Below are 16,654 nucleotides of genomic sequence, written 5' to 3'. Positions count from 1 at the left end.
TGTGAAATACATGAAAAAACGTGATTTGCAATCACGTTTTTTCATGTGTAGCAATCATGTTTTTTTATGTATTTCACATTTTTCGTGAAGTAAAAATCATGTCTTTTCATGTATTTCACATTTTTCGTGTAGTAAAAATCACGTTTTTTTCATGTATTTCTCATTTTTCATGTAGTAGGGTCCATTAAAAGTATGCAACATGGTTACTCCTCAACGAGTGCTCCCGCTCGAAATTTGAGTAAAATCATAGGGAGATAAGTTGAAAATACGAGTTGAAAACTTAGTTTTTTATTTTTCACTTTTTTACTCCAAAAAATGGTGAATCATCCCTCGTGGTTGACATCATCATATTGACACAAAAAAAATTCTAGGGAACCCAACTGGGAAAACCCTCTGCTAGCTGTAGAAATTTTATTCACAAAGTTGAGCAAATACAATTAATTACAAGGCAAATTGTTTCACTTAGAGAACAAGGTTGTTCTCTCTGTTGACACTTACCTGAAACCTGCTTGCAACAACCCTATCCTTAGCTCTTAAATCTTTGCGCTGGCCCTGGAAATTCCTCTTATTTCCTAGCACATACCAGCAAGAATTTTCTTTTCCAAACACTGAGTTTAGGCCTCTCCTTCCCACTCTTCCTAGCTCTGCTAGCTCACACACAAAACTCGTGCTCTCTATTGTCTCGTCTCACCAACTCATGCTCACAACACAATGAATCAATTTTGTGCCTTCGTCCCTACAAGCTTTTCGCTCATGCTAAATCTGGCAAGTGTATTTTTGGAACTTGGTCTTGTGGTTGACTAGTTAACTGAGTCTAACTAACTCATGTAACTCATCCTAGCCACAAATAACCATTGAGACTTCTAATTCGCACTAGGAGACAAACAACTGAACCTCCAACTAACTGCATGAGTTCAACTACTTCAAGCATTCATCCTAATTTTTAGGAACTCGTCCTAACTTTTAGGAACGTCTGCATGCTAAGGACAGCACTGCTTCTGGTCTCTTTGACTAAGGCACAAGTTTCTAAATGATTCACACCTTATCTCAATTAATATTGATTAATTAACCATATTCCCTAATTTTAGACATAGGAAATATTTAAAAAACAGCTAATAATCTAATTGAGCCATCTCTAGGTGGAATTTGCAGAAATGATTTCTGGGTTTTGGAGATCACATGTGTTTTAGTCTCTCCACAAAGTTTCGAGACTAGAACACCTTTGATGCTACAAAAACTAACACTTTAAGGGAGTGGCAACTCCATGGTACATTTGTCTGATGGCAAGTGTCATATGAAATAATGATGGAACGGAATGGGGCACAGGGAAGGCTCCAAGCCACATGCCATGGTACAAGGATAGCTATAATGATGGAAGCCCACACTTGGGTGTATGTATATGGGAGGGGGCAATCGTGGTACATGTGTTACCCCGACCTTTGTTTTTCCACCCTTTTTCACATGCCTTTTGCCTTTTATTGATTTTTCTTTCTTTTAACTGCTCAAGGCTCTAGGGAATGAGAACATGATGTGAATGATATAGCAGTAGATACCCCCTTTAGGTAAGGCAGTTCATCGCCCACCAGGGGTTGGGACAATCATGGGTCCCTTAATGATGCAGGGGGCTCACACGTAAGAGGCCCTAAGAACCAAGGTGATGGCCATGATGACAGGGGTAGAGATCATGTTTGGTTTTTGCCCATGTGCTAAAGTTTTAATGCCCTGGCCATCTTTTGCATTTTATGGTACATTTCTTGTTGTAAGTGGCCAAATTATGCTTTTAACTTTTCTTTTAGTTGCATCAACCTTCGGGGCATCGTTCCAGGCCCGACCCAAAGTGTGGGCAAAGGGGAGGGGGAGGCTAACTCCTTGTGGACCCAGATGGGAAATACGTGGAAAGGGGCTATAATAAGCGGAGGGGAGTGATGTATGTGATGTCGAGAAGCGAGACCATGCAACCAAGATCGGGGTTTCCCACGTAGTGCCAATCCTAAAGATAGTTGCCAGTAAAGGAGATCCCACAGGACTAGGATACAAGACTAATCACGAAGTTGGACAAAGGGACAAGATAAAAAACCAAACCCATTTTTCCCGCTGAATTCCCCCACTAATCCACATCCAGATGTGCCCATGACAAGTAAGCAAAAATGCCCAAGGCCCCAATTACATAATGAAAAGCCATACCTTCAGAGTTGGAAGTCCCACCTTCAAACATACGATCATAACAAATGGGCAAGGGCCCATAATGGCTGGCTCAGGTGGCGGACATGGTAGCACATCGAGCCATTTGATGGCTGCAAGGGTTTGCTGGCTGCCAGCTAAAGACAATCTAGGAGAAAATTTTCTCCTATGGGTGTGACCCACAAGTTGGTGGGTAACAAACTGAATTGCTCTAACTCAAACAACATCAACGCAGCAATTCAGCTCACATAATTGCGCGTCTGTACAACTGCATTGGGCGCAGATAGGTTGAATTGTGGTCGTACTGCAAAGTGAGTGTGCAAAGGGGAGATCGATTTGTCTTGGAAGTTAATAAGTTGTCCTCCTATGGTGAAAGGAAGTTTACCCTTGCTGTAAATTTTATGAATATCACCATTTTGCTGAAGATAATAAAAGGAACACAAAGTTTGTAGGTTTTCCCAAGAGTTGGGTTTTCCTGGGGTATGTCTTGTGTTCTGTGTGTTGAATAAGTTTGTCTTCATATTTATTTATTTCCACTGTGCATGCTAAGTTAGAAAACTCAGTGTATTTGTAATTTAAGTTTACAGAACAGCGGTTGTTTGTATTTCTGGTTACACACTTAGGAAATTGCAAATCAGACATTAGGTTTTAAAAAAATGTTACCAGAAATATGGGTGTATAAATAGGTCAGCCAATTGTCTGTAGAAAAAGGTGAGGCTACAAGCTAGGTATGGAAGCAGCAGATTTCAGGTTTCAGGGTGTCACGAAGATTTTGGTATATAAACATACAAAATGTGCAGCTAATCAACAGGCAGAATCCCCCATGGTATTCACCCGAGGTCCCACTCACCACATTATGTGTCCTCCAGATTTTCAATCAATCCAAGATACCCTTAAGAGAGCATTTATTGCAATGCCAATTCCACATTGTGCGAGAAAGATACAAGTTCAGTGGTAACTGATACCATTCTAATAGTTTTAAGTATGCAATATTCATAAATCTATAAGCAGAATGCTTCAACATCACTTACCTCTCAGGATAGTCTACAATGATGTCAAAAAGTTGGCTGATTCGCAAATCTTGCAATGTTTCATATGCAAAATACTCAAGTCGCAGATGCCATCTAGTAATACGCTCTGATTCGCTTTCTCTTCCAGTGAAGCACAAAGGAGGACATGAAGCCCAAGTTGATGCAAGAGTATGTAGATCTCTGTTGTTATCTTGAGATGGAAGACACAGATAAGGCAAGATTATATGTAGAAACCCAAGAGGAACAGCCTGTGTAATACCAAAGTCAGCTGCATCAATGGTCTAGATGTAGAGCGATAACAAGAAGAAACATATTTACAAACAAAATGGATAGTGAAAGTAACCAGATGTATAATGCAAAACTAAAATGCTTCAATCTAACATACCATCAAAAACCCAGAAGATTCAAACACTAAAAGACTAAAAACACGTCATATATATTATAGACCAATATGGTCCTGAATTTGCCTAACAGAAAATTGCTGGACTAGAAAATTTAATACATGTTATCACCAAATCTGAACAGCTTATAAATAACAAAAAAGGAAAAGCAACAAGACAAATACCTGGATCCAGTTTCTGATAGGTTGCAGCACAGATGTTAGATGATCCTCTCCTGCTAAAGAATGAACCTTTGCCTGCCCATCCATAATAGGAGCACCAAATTAAGAGTTAATAAAACTTCAAATAAATTATTGTACAGTTTTTACAACTTATCCTAGCGATGCTCACATTGAAAACAAAAATGCAAAGGGCAGATGCAGTCGAAATTTATACATAGATGCAATCAAGATTATATAGTCATTAAGTTTGTCATTTGTACTCAGTATAAAGTTATAAACACATAATGGTAGGACGTCTTTTCAGTTTCTTTGCTATCTCCAGACCTCTTGTCACCTGTAAAGGAAGAACCTAGCATCTTTCCATACAGATTTGCAGCACAGAATCAAGTTTGACAGAAACACTTCTACAAAGACCTACTGCTAATCATGGACTTGCTGCCCCTGATAACTTGAAAAAGAAAAATGTAAATGAGAGGTGCAGTTAAGGTTTTCGGATGACTAGTGTACTAACCTATCTTTTATCCTCAGTGCCAACTTAAAATACAGCCTAACTCTAAAATTTAATTTTAGCTCATGACATCTAAGAGCAATTTCCACAGAATGAATAACTTTGCTAGTTGTAAGGAAAAAAAGGTTGTATAATGTCTCCTAAGCAATTGAACTCACATTCAAAAGAGAGAAGATAGCAGAAGCATACGCATCTTCCGTCACTGCTGTGAATCCAAGCTCCTTGAGGTTATGGACAACATGGCCAACCTTAGAAATCCATGTGTTATCAACGACTTCACAATATTCACTGTCTGCCTCCAGTGCATTTAAATCATCAACCTCCATTTCATCAATCAAACCAGAAGATCCACTTTTGACAGTTTCTGTTTCATTGTCATCAATACAATCTTCTGGGTTTCTTTCTTTCTTCTTATTCTCCACTGCTGCTCTAAACTCTTCTAAACGTGCCTTGAAATACAAATGCAACACATCTGCAGAAAATTAAATGTAAATGTCTTTACGAGACATAGCAATACTTTCATTTCCAAAAGAGAAAAAACAACTCTGCCTAACACAGTTAGAGAGAAACATCATAAAAGCCTTAAAGTGCAATACAATATATAAACTTATAAAGTGTGAATGATCAATTTAAGAGAAAGTCTGAATAAATTATGAAAGTCAAAAACACTCTCCATAGCAAAGCAAGGTTGTTTCTCTACATTGTCCTTTTGCATTGATCACTGAAGTAACTGCAGAATGGTTGCATACATGAAACCATCTCGACCAATGGACTATAATTTTATGATACCATAGCCTTTAACAAACACTAGTTAACAAGGAAAGCAGACTTTCAATATTTCTCCTATTGGCTACTAAAGGCATTGTTGTCATTGATGGCAAAGGTGCAATAGCAAGGCAAAGGAACAACAGGAGCAGCAAAGGCAGAGGAGTAGCAGCAAGGAACAGTAAAGGAGCAGCAAGGAACAGTAAAGGAGCAGCAAGGCAAGACAAGACAAAAGCATGATCATTGTTGTGATGCAAGGCAAAGGCGAAGGCAAGACTCCATGACAGAAATGGAAAGACTTGATGACAGACAAGGCAAGACTGAAGGTTGCTGAGGCAATGACATGAAGAAGTAGAGATACAAGATGTTGCAGAACAGATATATGACTTTGGAGAGTGATGCATTACTTTCATATGTTGTGTGCATATTGCCTGCATTGGAGAGGACTTGCATTCTGTGCATGTGTTATGATGTTATAATGTGTTGTTTGCATATGTTGGCATATGTTGATGTTGGTGTATTTAATCATTATAGATGCCTGAAAATATATGTGTCCTTATATTCAAAATATGAAGAGTTTGGAAATGAATGAGTGGAAGGCAAAGAGTCAAGCCTGTTCACTTCATATTCTTATGTCGAATACAAACAGCCAACAAAATATCTTTCTAAAAGATGTGAATTTGGAAGGCAAGGAGGTGAAAGAGTTAGAGATTGTGAGAGTTGATTGAGGTGTTTTGCATTAATTACCTGGCACATATATATAGAGCTGAGGTAAAGCAGATTTGAGGATGAGATAAAACAAAGACAGAGATGGAGGTATGCAGATTTATAGACCAGGTAACCAGCACATTGTTTCAAGTTGCAGCTTGATAAATGACAGGTTGGAGTCTGTTGAGGTAGGAGCCTTCTGTGGGTTGTAGCTTGCAAAAAAATTATGGGAGTTGGAGCTTCCTTGCATGTTGTAGCTTGCAGAAAGATTGAGGTAGGAGTCTCATGTAGGTTGGAGCCTATAGAAAATTGGATGTAATAAGGGAGTAGGAGTTTGCTTTTGCATCACAACAATAACAAAACTGTGGATTTCTCCCTTTATGGGTTTCCAATTATATCCGGTGTCCATATGTGTTGCTATTATGTGTTGATGTGATGTTTTTGGTTTACTTATTACTTGTTTTCATATTAAATCTGTTGGTCATTATGTGTTAAGCTGCTCATTTAAAAGTTCAGTTAATGAGTTTTAAATAAAATAATTTAATGTCCATGAATGTATTGAACTGAGAGGGCGGACTAATTCACCCCCGCCTTCTCAATTTAGTCAAGTTTTCATCAATTGGTATCAGAGCAAGTTCCTTCTGTGTAAGTCTAACAGCTTGAAGGTAGATTTGGTTGAGTCATGGACTATCAAAGTGTATATGTGCTTAGTACAACAAACTTTCATGAATGGAGAGATAAGATTAAAACATAACTAATAACTTATGGACCTGATGTGTGGAAGCTTGTATGTGATGGCTACTATAAAGACTCTCCTTTTGTGCAAGAACAACAGTGGAATGCTCAATCAAAATGTGTAATCTATAACAACCTTCGCAATAAAGATTTTGATATGGTTATAGACTTAATATCTGCAAAAGAAATCTAGGATAGATTGCAGCTCATGCATGAAGGAGATACTAATAGCAGTAGTACAAAAAAATAAAAGAGAAAGAGGAAGCAGAAAAAATCTTGTCAAAAGGAAACTATTCAGTTAAATGAAACCTCTGCATGTGTGAATGTACATGACTTGAATGAACCTAACCCTCATGAAGAAAAGATAGACGAATATCAAGCTAGGCTTCACTTATCATTGGCTAGCATAGATACACTGAAGAATGAAAACAGAGACCTGAAGAAACTTGTGCAGATATGTGATGAGAGAGAGCATCAATACAAGGAAGAGATTGTTAATCTGAAGACACGGCTTGCAAAGGCAAGGAGAATAGAAGACATGATGAATAGTCAGCTAAAGGAGAAAGAGGTACAGTGTGAAAGGTTAGAGGTTGAGACTAATTCAGCTAGAAGTGAGTGAAATGAAAAGAACAAGTTGTGTAAGTAGCTAGAAGAGGAGGTTGTCTCTATGAAAAACTCATAAAAGTGCAGTAGATCAAAGGCAGCCATAAAGGATAATGAAGCAACTCTAAAAAGACCTATAGAAGAAGAAGCCAACAACAACATGATTTGTAAAGAAGCAAACAAAAACAAGCAGCAACATCAAGAGCCAAAGAATGAGATGAAGAAATGGTCATTTGCAAAAAGTTCATTTGCTCCTGGAAATAAATTGAGCAAATTTGGAAGATCTCAAAGGAGATTCTTTGCTCCTTTGAAAGATATAAAGTGTTTTTCTTGCCATGAACCTAGACATGTTGCAGAAGAATGTAAGATAAAGAAAATCAAGTTTAATCAGCAAATGAGAAGGCTCTCTCAAGAAAGCAAACAGAAAAGACATCCATTCACCAGGTACACAAATCATTTTTATGGTTATTGTTATCTGTGCAATGAATTTGGACATAAAGCTATTGAATGCAAAATGTAAAGAAAAGTAGAAATGACTCAAGAAAGCACACACCATTTGTTTCATTTCTTGGCCATATAAAATGCTATTTGTGTAGCAATCTTGGCCACAAGGCCAAAGACTGCAAACTGCTATATACCCTAAAGAGCTCTAGACAGAAGAAGGAAGCCATTCCAAGCAAATCAAACAATGAATCAAATACAATGTTCCACCAAGGTTCCGAGACGAGGGGGTGAGGGAGCGAGGGGGCGCGGGAGCGGCCTATGCAAAAGCTCCCTACCATTTTTTAGGAAACGTGGGGGAGCGTCAGGGTCTTAAAAATTTATAAATATAAGATATAATTTATTAATTGAGTCCACTATGACAATTTGGTTTGAATTGAAAAGCTGCAAAGCATGATCATTGATATGAATATCATTTGACATTATCCAAATTTATAATATCATATAAAATAATAAATTTAAAATTCTAATTCAGCTTGGTCAAATTCTAATTTAGATTTTGGTCAGACAGAGGGAGAGCTTCAGCTTGATAAGGTAGCCACTGAATTCTGTGAAAAGGTAAATGAACAGATCAGGAACACTGCATTGGCAGTAGAAGGGGCAACTACAATGGGTTGTCCAGCTGTATTGGATCCAACAGCTAGAAAGTTTGTTATATTATATATAATATAGACAGTACACCATATGCTGAAAGAAGAGTTTTAGTTCCAGGAGAGATGAAAATATCACATGAAAGAGTTTCTGACAGTTTACTATCAAATGACATTGACTGCAGGATGACCATCTGCGAACCAACTTGGGTGACCAACGATGGCATGGATAATTTGTCTACCTTATTAGAGCAATGCCATGCAGTTCAAACTTCAAACTAGCAGTGTATTTCAGGGGTGAAAATAATTTTCAGACCTGAGAATTCAAGCTGAGCCACCGTGCTCTATGTAAATTTTGTAACTGTATAAATTCATATATAACGACAGTTCCTGAGATTTCTTGTTGCCCATAGTATTTTTTCATGCTTGTAGTAAACGCATGTTAGTCTATAGTCCACCCAATTATTTCCCACATGACATAGGTGCTGCTTCCATAGTTTGTATGTCAAATGTCATGCAAATTAAAAACACAAACTGAATGTCTCATATTCTTTGCCTGTCACTCCAGTTATCTCCCCACTGTAATCCAGCCATCACTTGAGAAAAAAATGAGAAGTTTTAAAAGGGAAAATTCATGTACATGCTATATGGTCCAGCAAATTTCCATGATACTGACCCTCTAAAATAACGCTTGTTGAAACCAAAAGGCAGCACAAGACGTTATCCCCATATAGAACATGAGTAGCTTTGTACCACTTTAGGTCTATTAAATCATAAACTATAAGCAAGGCCATTTTTTTGGGAGCGTGGGGAAACGTCCCCTCAGGGAAGGGAAACGTTTCCCTGGCACGCCCCCCCGAGTTTCTTCCATTTTGGGAGCGTGGGGAAACGTCCCCTACTCGTCCCCAAGTCCCCGGAGCGCGAGGGAGCGAGGAAACTAGACCCCTAGGGGAGGGGGCGAGTCCCCGTGGAACACTGATCAAATAGAAATGTAGACAAAAGAAGGCAGACCACTCAAGCATGGAAGAAGAAAAAAGAGCAACCTGTCACTTTTATGATAAAGTGAAGTCAAACTAGTCTCAGGGGCGCTGCTTATGAAAGAAATGAAGAATATTATTTATAACAATGTTAGAGCAGCACCATCTCAGGGGGAGAACACCTCAAGATTGCATTGGAAGAAGTAATAAAGTTGGGGAGAGCTAATGTAGATGTGGTGGTTGCTTAAATAGAAGAGACACTAAAAATAAGTGTCTTCAGAAAGGAGAAAATTGTTGCAAATAAGCTTATTGAAGATGTTTCATCATCAACATATGACTTGATTGTCTTGCTAGGTGATATACAATCCATGAACATAATGGTAGCAGTCTTCATTATTGATAATGCTTAGTCTTCTAAACTTGCGCAATTGTTAAAATTGGCAACTAGGGCCAAATTCCACCTTAGGACAGCTCATATGATGGAGATGATTATTGCATTGGATTTCTCTTTTCAAGAGGTCCAATTTTGATATAAAGTCATTTCATTCTGACAAGCAGAAGTGGAATTTTGAATTTATTCTCTTTCATGAACAAATTGTCAAGGTCGGCCTCAGTCAAATGTAGGCTCAAGAAGCCTAATGGAAGTGTCTCATCACCCTCAACAAATTGTATAAATAGGATTGACCTCTCTCCTCATTTGGACATCACAAAACACATCATTCATCTCTCTCTCCTCTCTTGATTGGTTCATACAACTTGGGCAACCTCTCTCTCTTCTTCGCACGTGTGGTAGGAAGACCGAAAATTTCAGGACAAGGATAGGCCGAAATTTCAGAGAATCAGACTTTGGTTTTCAAGGCAAAATTCTGATTTTCCTAGGTCGAGTTGTTGGGCACAGAAATCGAGATGTTTTGAGTAGTTTAACCAACGTTGACTTATGCATTGACTTCAAATTTGACCGCAGAAAATTATAGTAGTGTTTCTCTCTCCTTTTACTAGGTTTGAACGAACTGTTTTGGGCTGACTTTGACTCTCCTTGAAGGTCGAATAGGACTGTTGTTGATCAAGCTGCTTGGAAGACGTTTTAGAGTTGATTTGACCAGCATTGACTTTCTAATTATGGCTTCTGTTGACTGTTGTTGACTGCTGATTTTGACAGGGTTGTTTTGACTATGTATTGGGCAAGTAAATTTGATCTATGTACTCTCTCTCTGCTAAACTATTGAATAATAATAAGAAGATTTGATCAAAGGGTTTCCCCACATTGGGGTTTTTCCCTGGCATTTGCAAAATCTTGTGTCCTCTTGTCTTGGCTTTATGTTCTATCTGCATTTATTGTCAATGTGTTTAAGTTAATGTGATTGCTACTGGAAAAAATTGGAAACTGTCATTGGGCTCATAAGGAACATTGAAGTAAATTGTGCTAAAGCATAGAACATACCATTGTTATCTAAAATTAACATGGTATCGGAGCCCAAGTGAAGACAAAGCCCAAGCAAGAGTGAGGAAAAGCAATCACCAAGGGAAGTTGTTGGACAAGAACTTGGAACTAGTCCCAATGACGACTACATCCTACTTCAAATCCGAGGACAAGCTTAAGGACAAATCCGACTATCATGCATGGAAGATGTCTCTAGATTTGACATTGGAAGAAAATGATGCCATGGACTATGTCAAAGGAAGAGTAGTGGAGCCTCCTTCAAATGCATCCGCAGCTGCACAAACAAAGTACAAGAAAGGTGCTAAAATAATTATTGTTGATTCTATTCACAAGCCTTCGGTTGCCTATATTTCTAATTTGGAAACACCTAAAGAGATGTATGACAAGATGGTTGGGATGTTCAAAGTAAATAATGCGAATCAAGTTCTCTTCCTCAAGAACAAGTTGAAAGACATCAAGCTGGATAGAGGAGAATACATTCAATCCTACTTCATGAGGATTACCGAAATCAAGAATGATTTCCTATCTATTGGAGAAGTCATTGGTGATGGGGAGCTCACTGTTATTGCACTTGGAGGCCTTAGAAGAGAATAGGATGTGTTTAACACTACCATCCAAAACAATGACAAGATTCCAGGATCTAATGAATTATTGGCTAGATGCACTCAAAAAGAAATAAGGATGATGGAAAGAGACAAGCCCTCAAATAAAAACAATCCTATCGCCTTCTCCGCTCATGCTAAGAGGAAGAACAATGTTGGTCCAAGAAGACAAGGTCAAGGGTTCAAGCCAGGGTTCAAAGAAGGAAGAAAAGGAAGATGCTTCAATTGTAACAAGTTTGGCCACTTTGCTAGAGAGTGTCCTCACAAGAAGGATACTCCAAGAGATTATGACAACCATAACAACTTCAAAGGCAATGGCAATCAAAGGAACAACAGCTTCAACCACAAAGGAAAGAGGAATGCTCTCGCTGCTCGAAATGGAAAAGGTCATCCTCCCAAGAAGTCGAGAAACTTCAAGTATGAAGAAGTTAATGTTGGTGAAAAGCAAAAAGAATTTTATCTTGATTCTGCCCTCACCACCGCCTCTCCTCCAGATACATTGGATCATTGGGTGATTGATAGAGGTGCCTCAAGGCACTTCACTGGATACAAAGAGGCTCTCTCAAACTTGATTGAAAAGAAGACAAATATGGAGATTATACTTGGGGATAATGCCACTTATCCCATGAAAGGAATTGGGTCTGTTACTCTTCACTTAAATCAAAGTCAAACCCTTCATTTACAAGAAGTGTTGTATGTACCTGATCTGAAAAAGAACCTAGTCTCTATTTCTGTGATGGAAGATAAAGGTTTCAAGGTGACATTCATTGATGGGAAGGTTCGTGTTTGGCAAAGGAACTCGAGAGATGCATTCACTCTTGGATTCAGGGTTGAAGGTCTCTATCAGGTTGGAGGAAGTCCATTGGGAGCAATGACTTGCGATACTTCTCTTCAATCTGAATTATGGCACCGAAGATTTGTTCACCTTCATTACAAAGCCTTACCTGATGTAAGGAAGATGGTCACAGGCATGCCCGAATTCAACTTAGATCATGAAGGTGTGTGTCAAGGTTGCGCAGTGTAATGTTTCAAATGAAATAAATTTGGAACAAGCAAATTTTCTTCAAATTCTGACTCAAAATTTCTTTAGATAAAAATTCTATTCATAAAGAATTTTATCTTATTTCTGCCCTCACCACCACCTCTCCTCCGGATACATTGGATCATTGGGTGATTGATAGAGGTGCCTCAAAGCACTTCGTTGGATACAAAGAGGCTCTCTCAAACTTGATTGAAAAGAAAACAAATATGGAGATTATACTTGGGGATAATGCCACTTATTCCATGAAAGGAATTGGGTATGTTACTCTTCACTTAAATCAAAGTCAAACCCTTCATTTACAAGAAGTGTTGTATGTACCTAATCTAAAAAAGAACCTAGTCTCTATTTCTGTGATGGAAGATAAAGGTTTCAAGGTGACATTCATTGATGGGAAGGTTTGTGTTTGGAAAAGGAACCCGAGAGATGCATTCACTCTTAGATTCAGGGTTGAAGGTCTCTATCAGGTTAGAGGAAGTCCATTGGGAGAAATGACTTGCGATACTTCTCTTCAATCTGAATTATGGCACCGAAGATTTGTTCACCTTCATTAGAAAGCCTTACCTGATGTAAGGAAGATGGTCACAGGCATGCCCGAATTCAACTTAGATCATGAAGGTGTGTGTCAAGGTTGCGCAGTGTAATGTTTCAAATGAAATAAATTTGGAACAAGCAAAAAATTTCTTCAAATTCTAACTCAAATTTTTTTTAGATAAAAATTCTATTCATAAACAGAATATTGCCACGTAAAATTTAAGCCAGTAGAACAATGCAATCCCATAACACACTAAACAAGAAATCCTCAGCTTTATTATATTAGATAAACTGGGGTTTATAGGCACATACAACCAATATCGCTGAGATAAACAGACCTTAAATAGATCCACGATAATGTCGCAAATCGGCCTCCAAAACGAACTGAAAAGCAATACATTGCAACCTGTGAACCCTGAATGGATTCACCAAGGGAATAGATGGGTGCTCGCCCACTCTCACTGAATCACCCGAGGGTTTCCGTCCTGGGGCTACTGCTGAAGTAGAGAACCGGGTTGTCAAACCTCTCCACAAAAACAATACACAAATCCAAGATCCAAGATGTTTCCAAATGACCTTCTCCTCCTCTTTTATAGATCTCATGGATAGATCCCCAAGCCTCTAGAAGCATCTTATTTTATTATTTTATTATTATTCTAGAAGCTCCTCCATTGACTTTATCAAGTGACCTTTTAATTTTATTTTATTTCACTTAAGTCACTTTTGGCCCTTTTTCTCTAATTAGTTATTTTTCCTTAATTAAATAACTAATTAAAGTCATTTTTAACTAAGGAAAATGGAAAATCGCCCACCATACTCTCTTTGGCCACTGGAAGTCTCTTCTCAACATCCCATCCTATAGATCTTCTCGTTCTGGTTCCAACGAGCTATTACACTAAGGTGTTCCATCAATTAATCTCCCCGGAATGCCACCTCGAATTAATTAAGTTATGCCCAATAATAACGCTGATTTTTGAAAGTTGTCGGAATGCGACGAAACAAAAGGCAAACTGTGCAAATGATGGAATATGCCAAGCGAATGCCATCAAATCCCATAAAAACTCCTCAAAACTCCATCAAGGCCCCTGATGACATAACCTTCTCCAATGAACTGGCCATCCCCTACCCTGGAAATCCACCCTGGTTGTACTATGAAGAAGAATAAAAATGGGGACATGACACGCAGCCGGAAAACATACAAGGGGACCATTCCCCTCAAGTCAAAGTCAAACTACTGATATTCTTCAATTGGTCCATTCTGATCTATCAAGTATGTTGTCTGTGACATCTTTGGGTGGATATTTGTACTACAGTGGATGACTTCTCTCGCAAACATGGATCTATTTCTTAAAGAAGAAGGATGAAGTGTTCAAACGGTGTCGCTCTTTCAAAGCCTTGTCGAGAACCAAACAGGGAAAAATATCAGTATTGAGGATCGAAAATGGGACCGAATATGAGTCAAATGAATTCATTGACTATTGCAGAGACGCTGGGATCAAGAGGGATACCACTACTACATATATTCCTGAGCAAAATGGAGTTGCCGAAAGGAAGAATCGAACTATCATAGAAGCCACTCGTGCCATGCTTCATGACCAAGGCCTACCAAAGTTCTTATGGGGAAAAGTTGCCAACACAGTTGTGTATGTTCAAAGAATCAAAACAGATGCCCACATCAAGCATTGGACTTCAAGACACCCGAACAAGTATTCACTGGTAAGAAACCTGATGTTTCTCATTTTAGAATTTTTGGTTGTCCCGTATATTTTCATGTGCCAACAGAGAAAAGAAACAAGCTAGATGCATCTGGGAAGAAAGGAAAGTTTATGGGCTACAGTGAAACTTTGAAGGCATATAGAATCTATGTGTCTAGCCAAAGGAAAATGGAAATAAGTCATGATGTCACTTTCGAGGAAGATTTTGCCCTTCTGAAAGTCGAAAATCTTCCTATCCCTAGGAAGATCAATGATGATGATGATGCAGGAAAGCAGGATGAACCTCTGTCTGATGACTTGATGCCCAATGTGGAAGGTGTTGATTTGGGATAGCATTGGATGTACTCTAGGCCTCAAATTTTGCAGGGAGGCTTGGGCACATGTATTCCAAAGAACCCAGAAAGCGTTTTGGGAAATTCAACCCAAAAACAGTTTTAGTAAATTAATTAATATATTTTGATGGGACCCTTAGTCTAAACTTAGGAAATTAAAAATATTAATGGGTATTAATCTAATTGTGGGTGTAACTTCTAGAAGAAGACGAGGATCAAGCTAAAATGATTTTAGCCATTGATTAGCTTTTAATCTGGGTTGTTGAATGTCAACGAGAAGATTATTTAAGGAAGCTTGAGGGTCATTTAGAAAGACACACCGATAGATTAAGAGATCAAATTTCTAAAGTGAGAAGTTCTCAGGAGGAAATTTTGATCGAGTAGATTTCTTGCAGTTGAGGGCCAGTGATAGTTGGGTTGGTGTATCTTCTCCAGATCCCAGGATACCTAGCAGAGAGAGGCAAAGAGACACCAGAGGGGTTGACACTAAGCCAAAAGGGCCCACGTAGAGCCTGACGCTGAGCCAGAAGGGCTCACACAGAGGCAGCACAGTCACCCACGCAAAAGTCCGAGTTTTGTAGAGGAGCTGACATTTCTAAGCTGGGGGGGCTGGAAACTGCTCCAAAAGGCAAGACGTTTCCCAATTGAGCTGACGCAGAACCTCAGAAAGCTCCACACAAGCCCACTCAATTGCTGCACAAGGGCAGCGTAGTTGTAGTCGAGCACAATTGATTCAGCTGCCGGGATTTGCCGGGTAGAGTGAGGTAATCTCACAATTCTTCTCTGTCAGTTGTATTTCTCTATAACTGGATTGTCGTGAGGGCATCCAAAGTTGTATTCAGAAACTATTGCTTAATAATATAAAACCCTCAAAATTGTTGCATCGGTTTTCCCGCATTGGGTTTTTCCAGGGACATTTGTCCAAAAATAACGGTGTCAATTGTGTTGTATTTTCTTTCTTGCTCAGTCTCTTGTTTCCGCATAATATTTAATTAAGTGAAGGTTGCAGTGTATGTATTACGATATTTGCCGTAGGAAACTGCAAGTAATTTGTTTAAAGGAATTTAACAAATAGGAGTAATATCATCAGTTGTTGCAGTAGGGATTCCAGTTTACGGAATCTTCACAAAAGGTCTGATGGATCCCATTGATCCACCTCCTTGTGAGCCCTCTACTTCAAGAAAAAGACCTTTGTGGCTCAAAGATACTCTTGAAAATGTTGAGAAACGTATTGCACCAAGGGGGACAATTCGTGAAAGCAAGAAGTCGAAAAGGTACCAAGGGTACTTTACTACCATGAGCATCATTGTACAATATGATCCTTGTACATTCGAAGAAGCCATGAAACACTAAGTTTGGAAGGATGTAATGAACGAGGAGTATGAGTCGATCATGAAGAATGATGTCTGGGATGTGGTTCCTAGACCCAAGGACAAGTCAGTGGTCACTTCAAAATGGCTCTACAAGATCAAACATGGAGTTGATGGAAGTGTTGAAAAGTTCAAGACTAGATTCGTTGCTCAAGGCTTCTCTCAAAAGGAAGGAGTAGACTATGATGAGATATTCACACCAATTGCCCAATATACCACCATTCGTTTGATCATAGCCCTTATTGCCTCACAAGGATGGAGCCTACACCAGATCGATGTCAAAATTGATTTCTTGCATCGCTCACTTAAAGAGGAAATCTATGTAGAACAACTCGAGGGGTTCGAAGTTCAAGATTGAAAGACACATGCATGTAGGTTGAAGAAAGCCCTCTATGGGTTGAAGCAAGCCCTTAGGGCTTGGTATGAGAGGATTTACAAGAAGCGATGCTGACCTGAACCT

The 16,654-nt window shown here is 38.9% G+C and overlaps 1 protein-coding gene across 1 annotated transcript in view; it reads right to left on the bottom strand.

Annotated features, from left to right (window-relative positions):
* Positions 1–16,654, bottom strand: part of LOC149165112 (anaphase-promoting complex subunit 2-like) — a 93,250-nt gene that overhangs the window by 59,369 nt on the left and 17,227 nt on the right. The window contains exons 4-6 of the mRNA XM_089432245.1: positions 4,441–4,754; positions 3,778–3,849; positions 3,213–3,460 (exon numbers count right to left, since the gene is read on the bottom strand). Coding sequence (XP_089288371.1) covers positions 3,213–3,460; positions 3,778–3,849; positions 4,441–4,754 — 634 coding nt within the window. The remainder of the gene's footprint in view (positions 1–3,212; positions 3,461–3,777; positions 3,850–4,440; positions 4,755–16,654) is intronic.

The sequence above is a fragment of the Pinus tabuliformis genome, chromosome 5_1 (genome assembly GCF_031772625.1).
Source record: "Pinus tabuliformis cultivar Carrire ecotype Pingquan chromosome 5_1, CPIR1, whole genome shotgun sequence".
Taxonomy (NCBI): Eukaryota; Viridiplantae; Streptophyta; class Pinopsida; order Pinales; family Pinaceae; genus Pinus; species Pinus tabuliformis.
The sequence above is the reverse complement of the archived record's forward strand: the minus strand, read 5'-3'. Positions and strand labels throughout refer to the sequence as shown.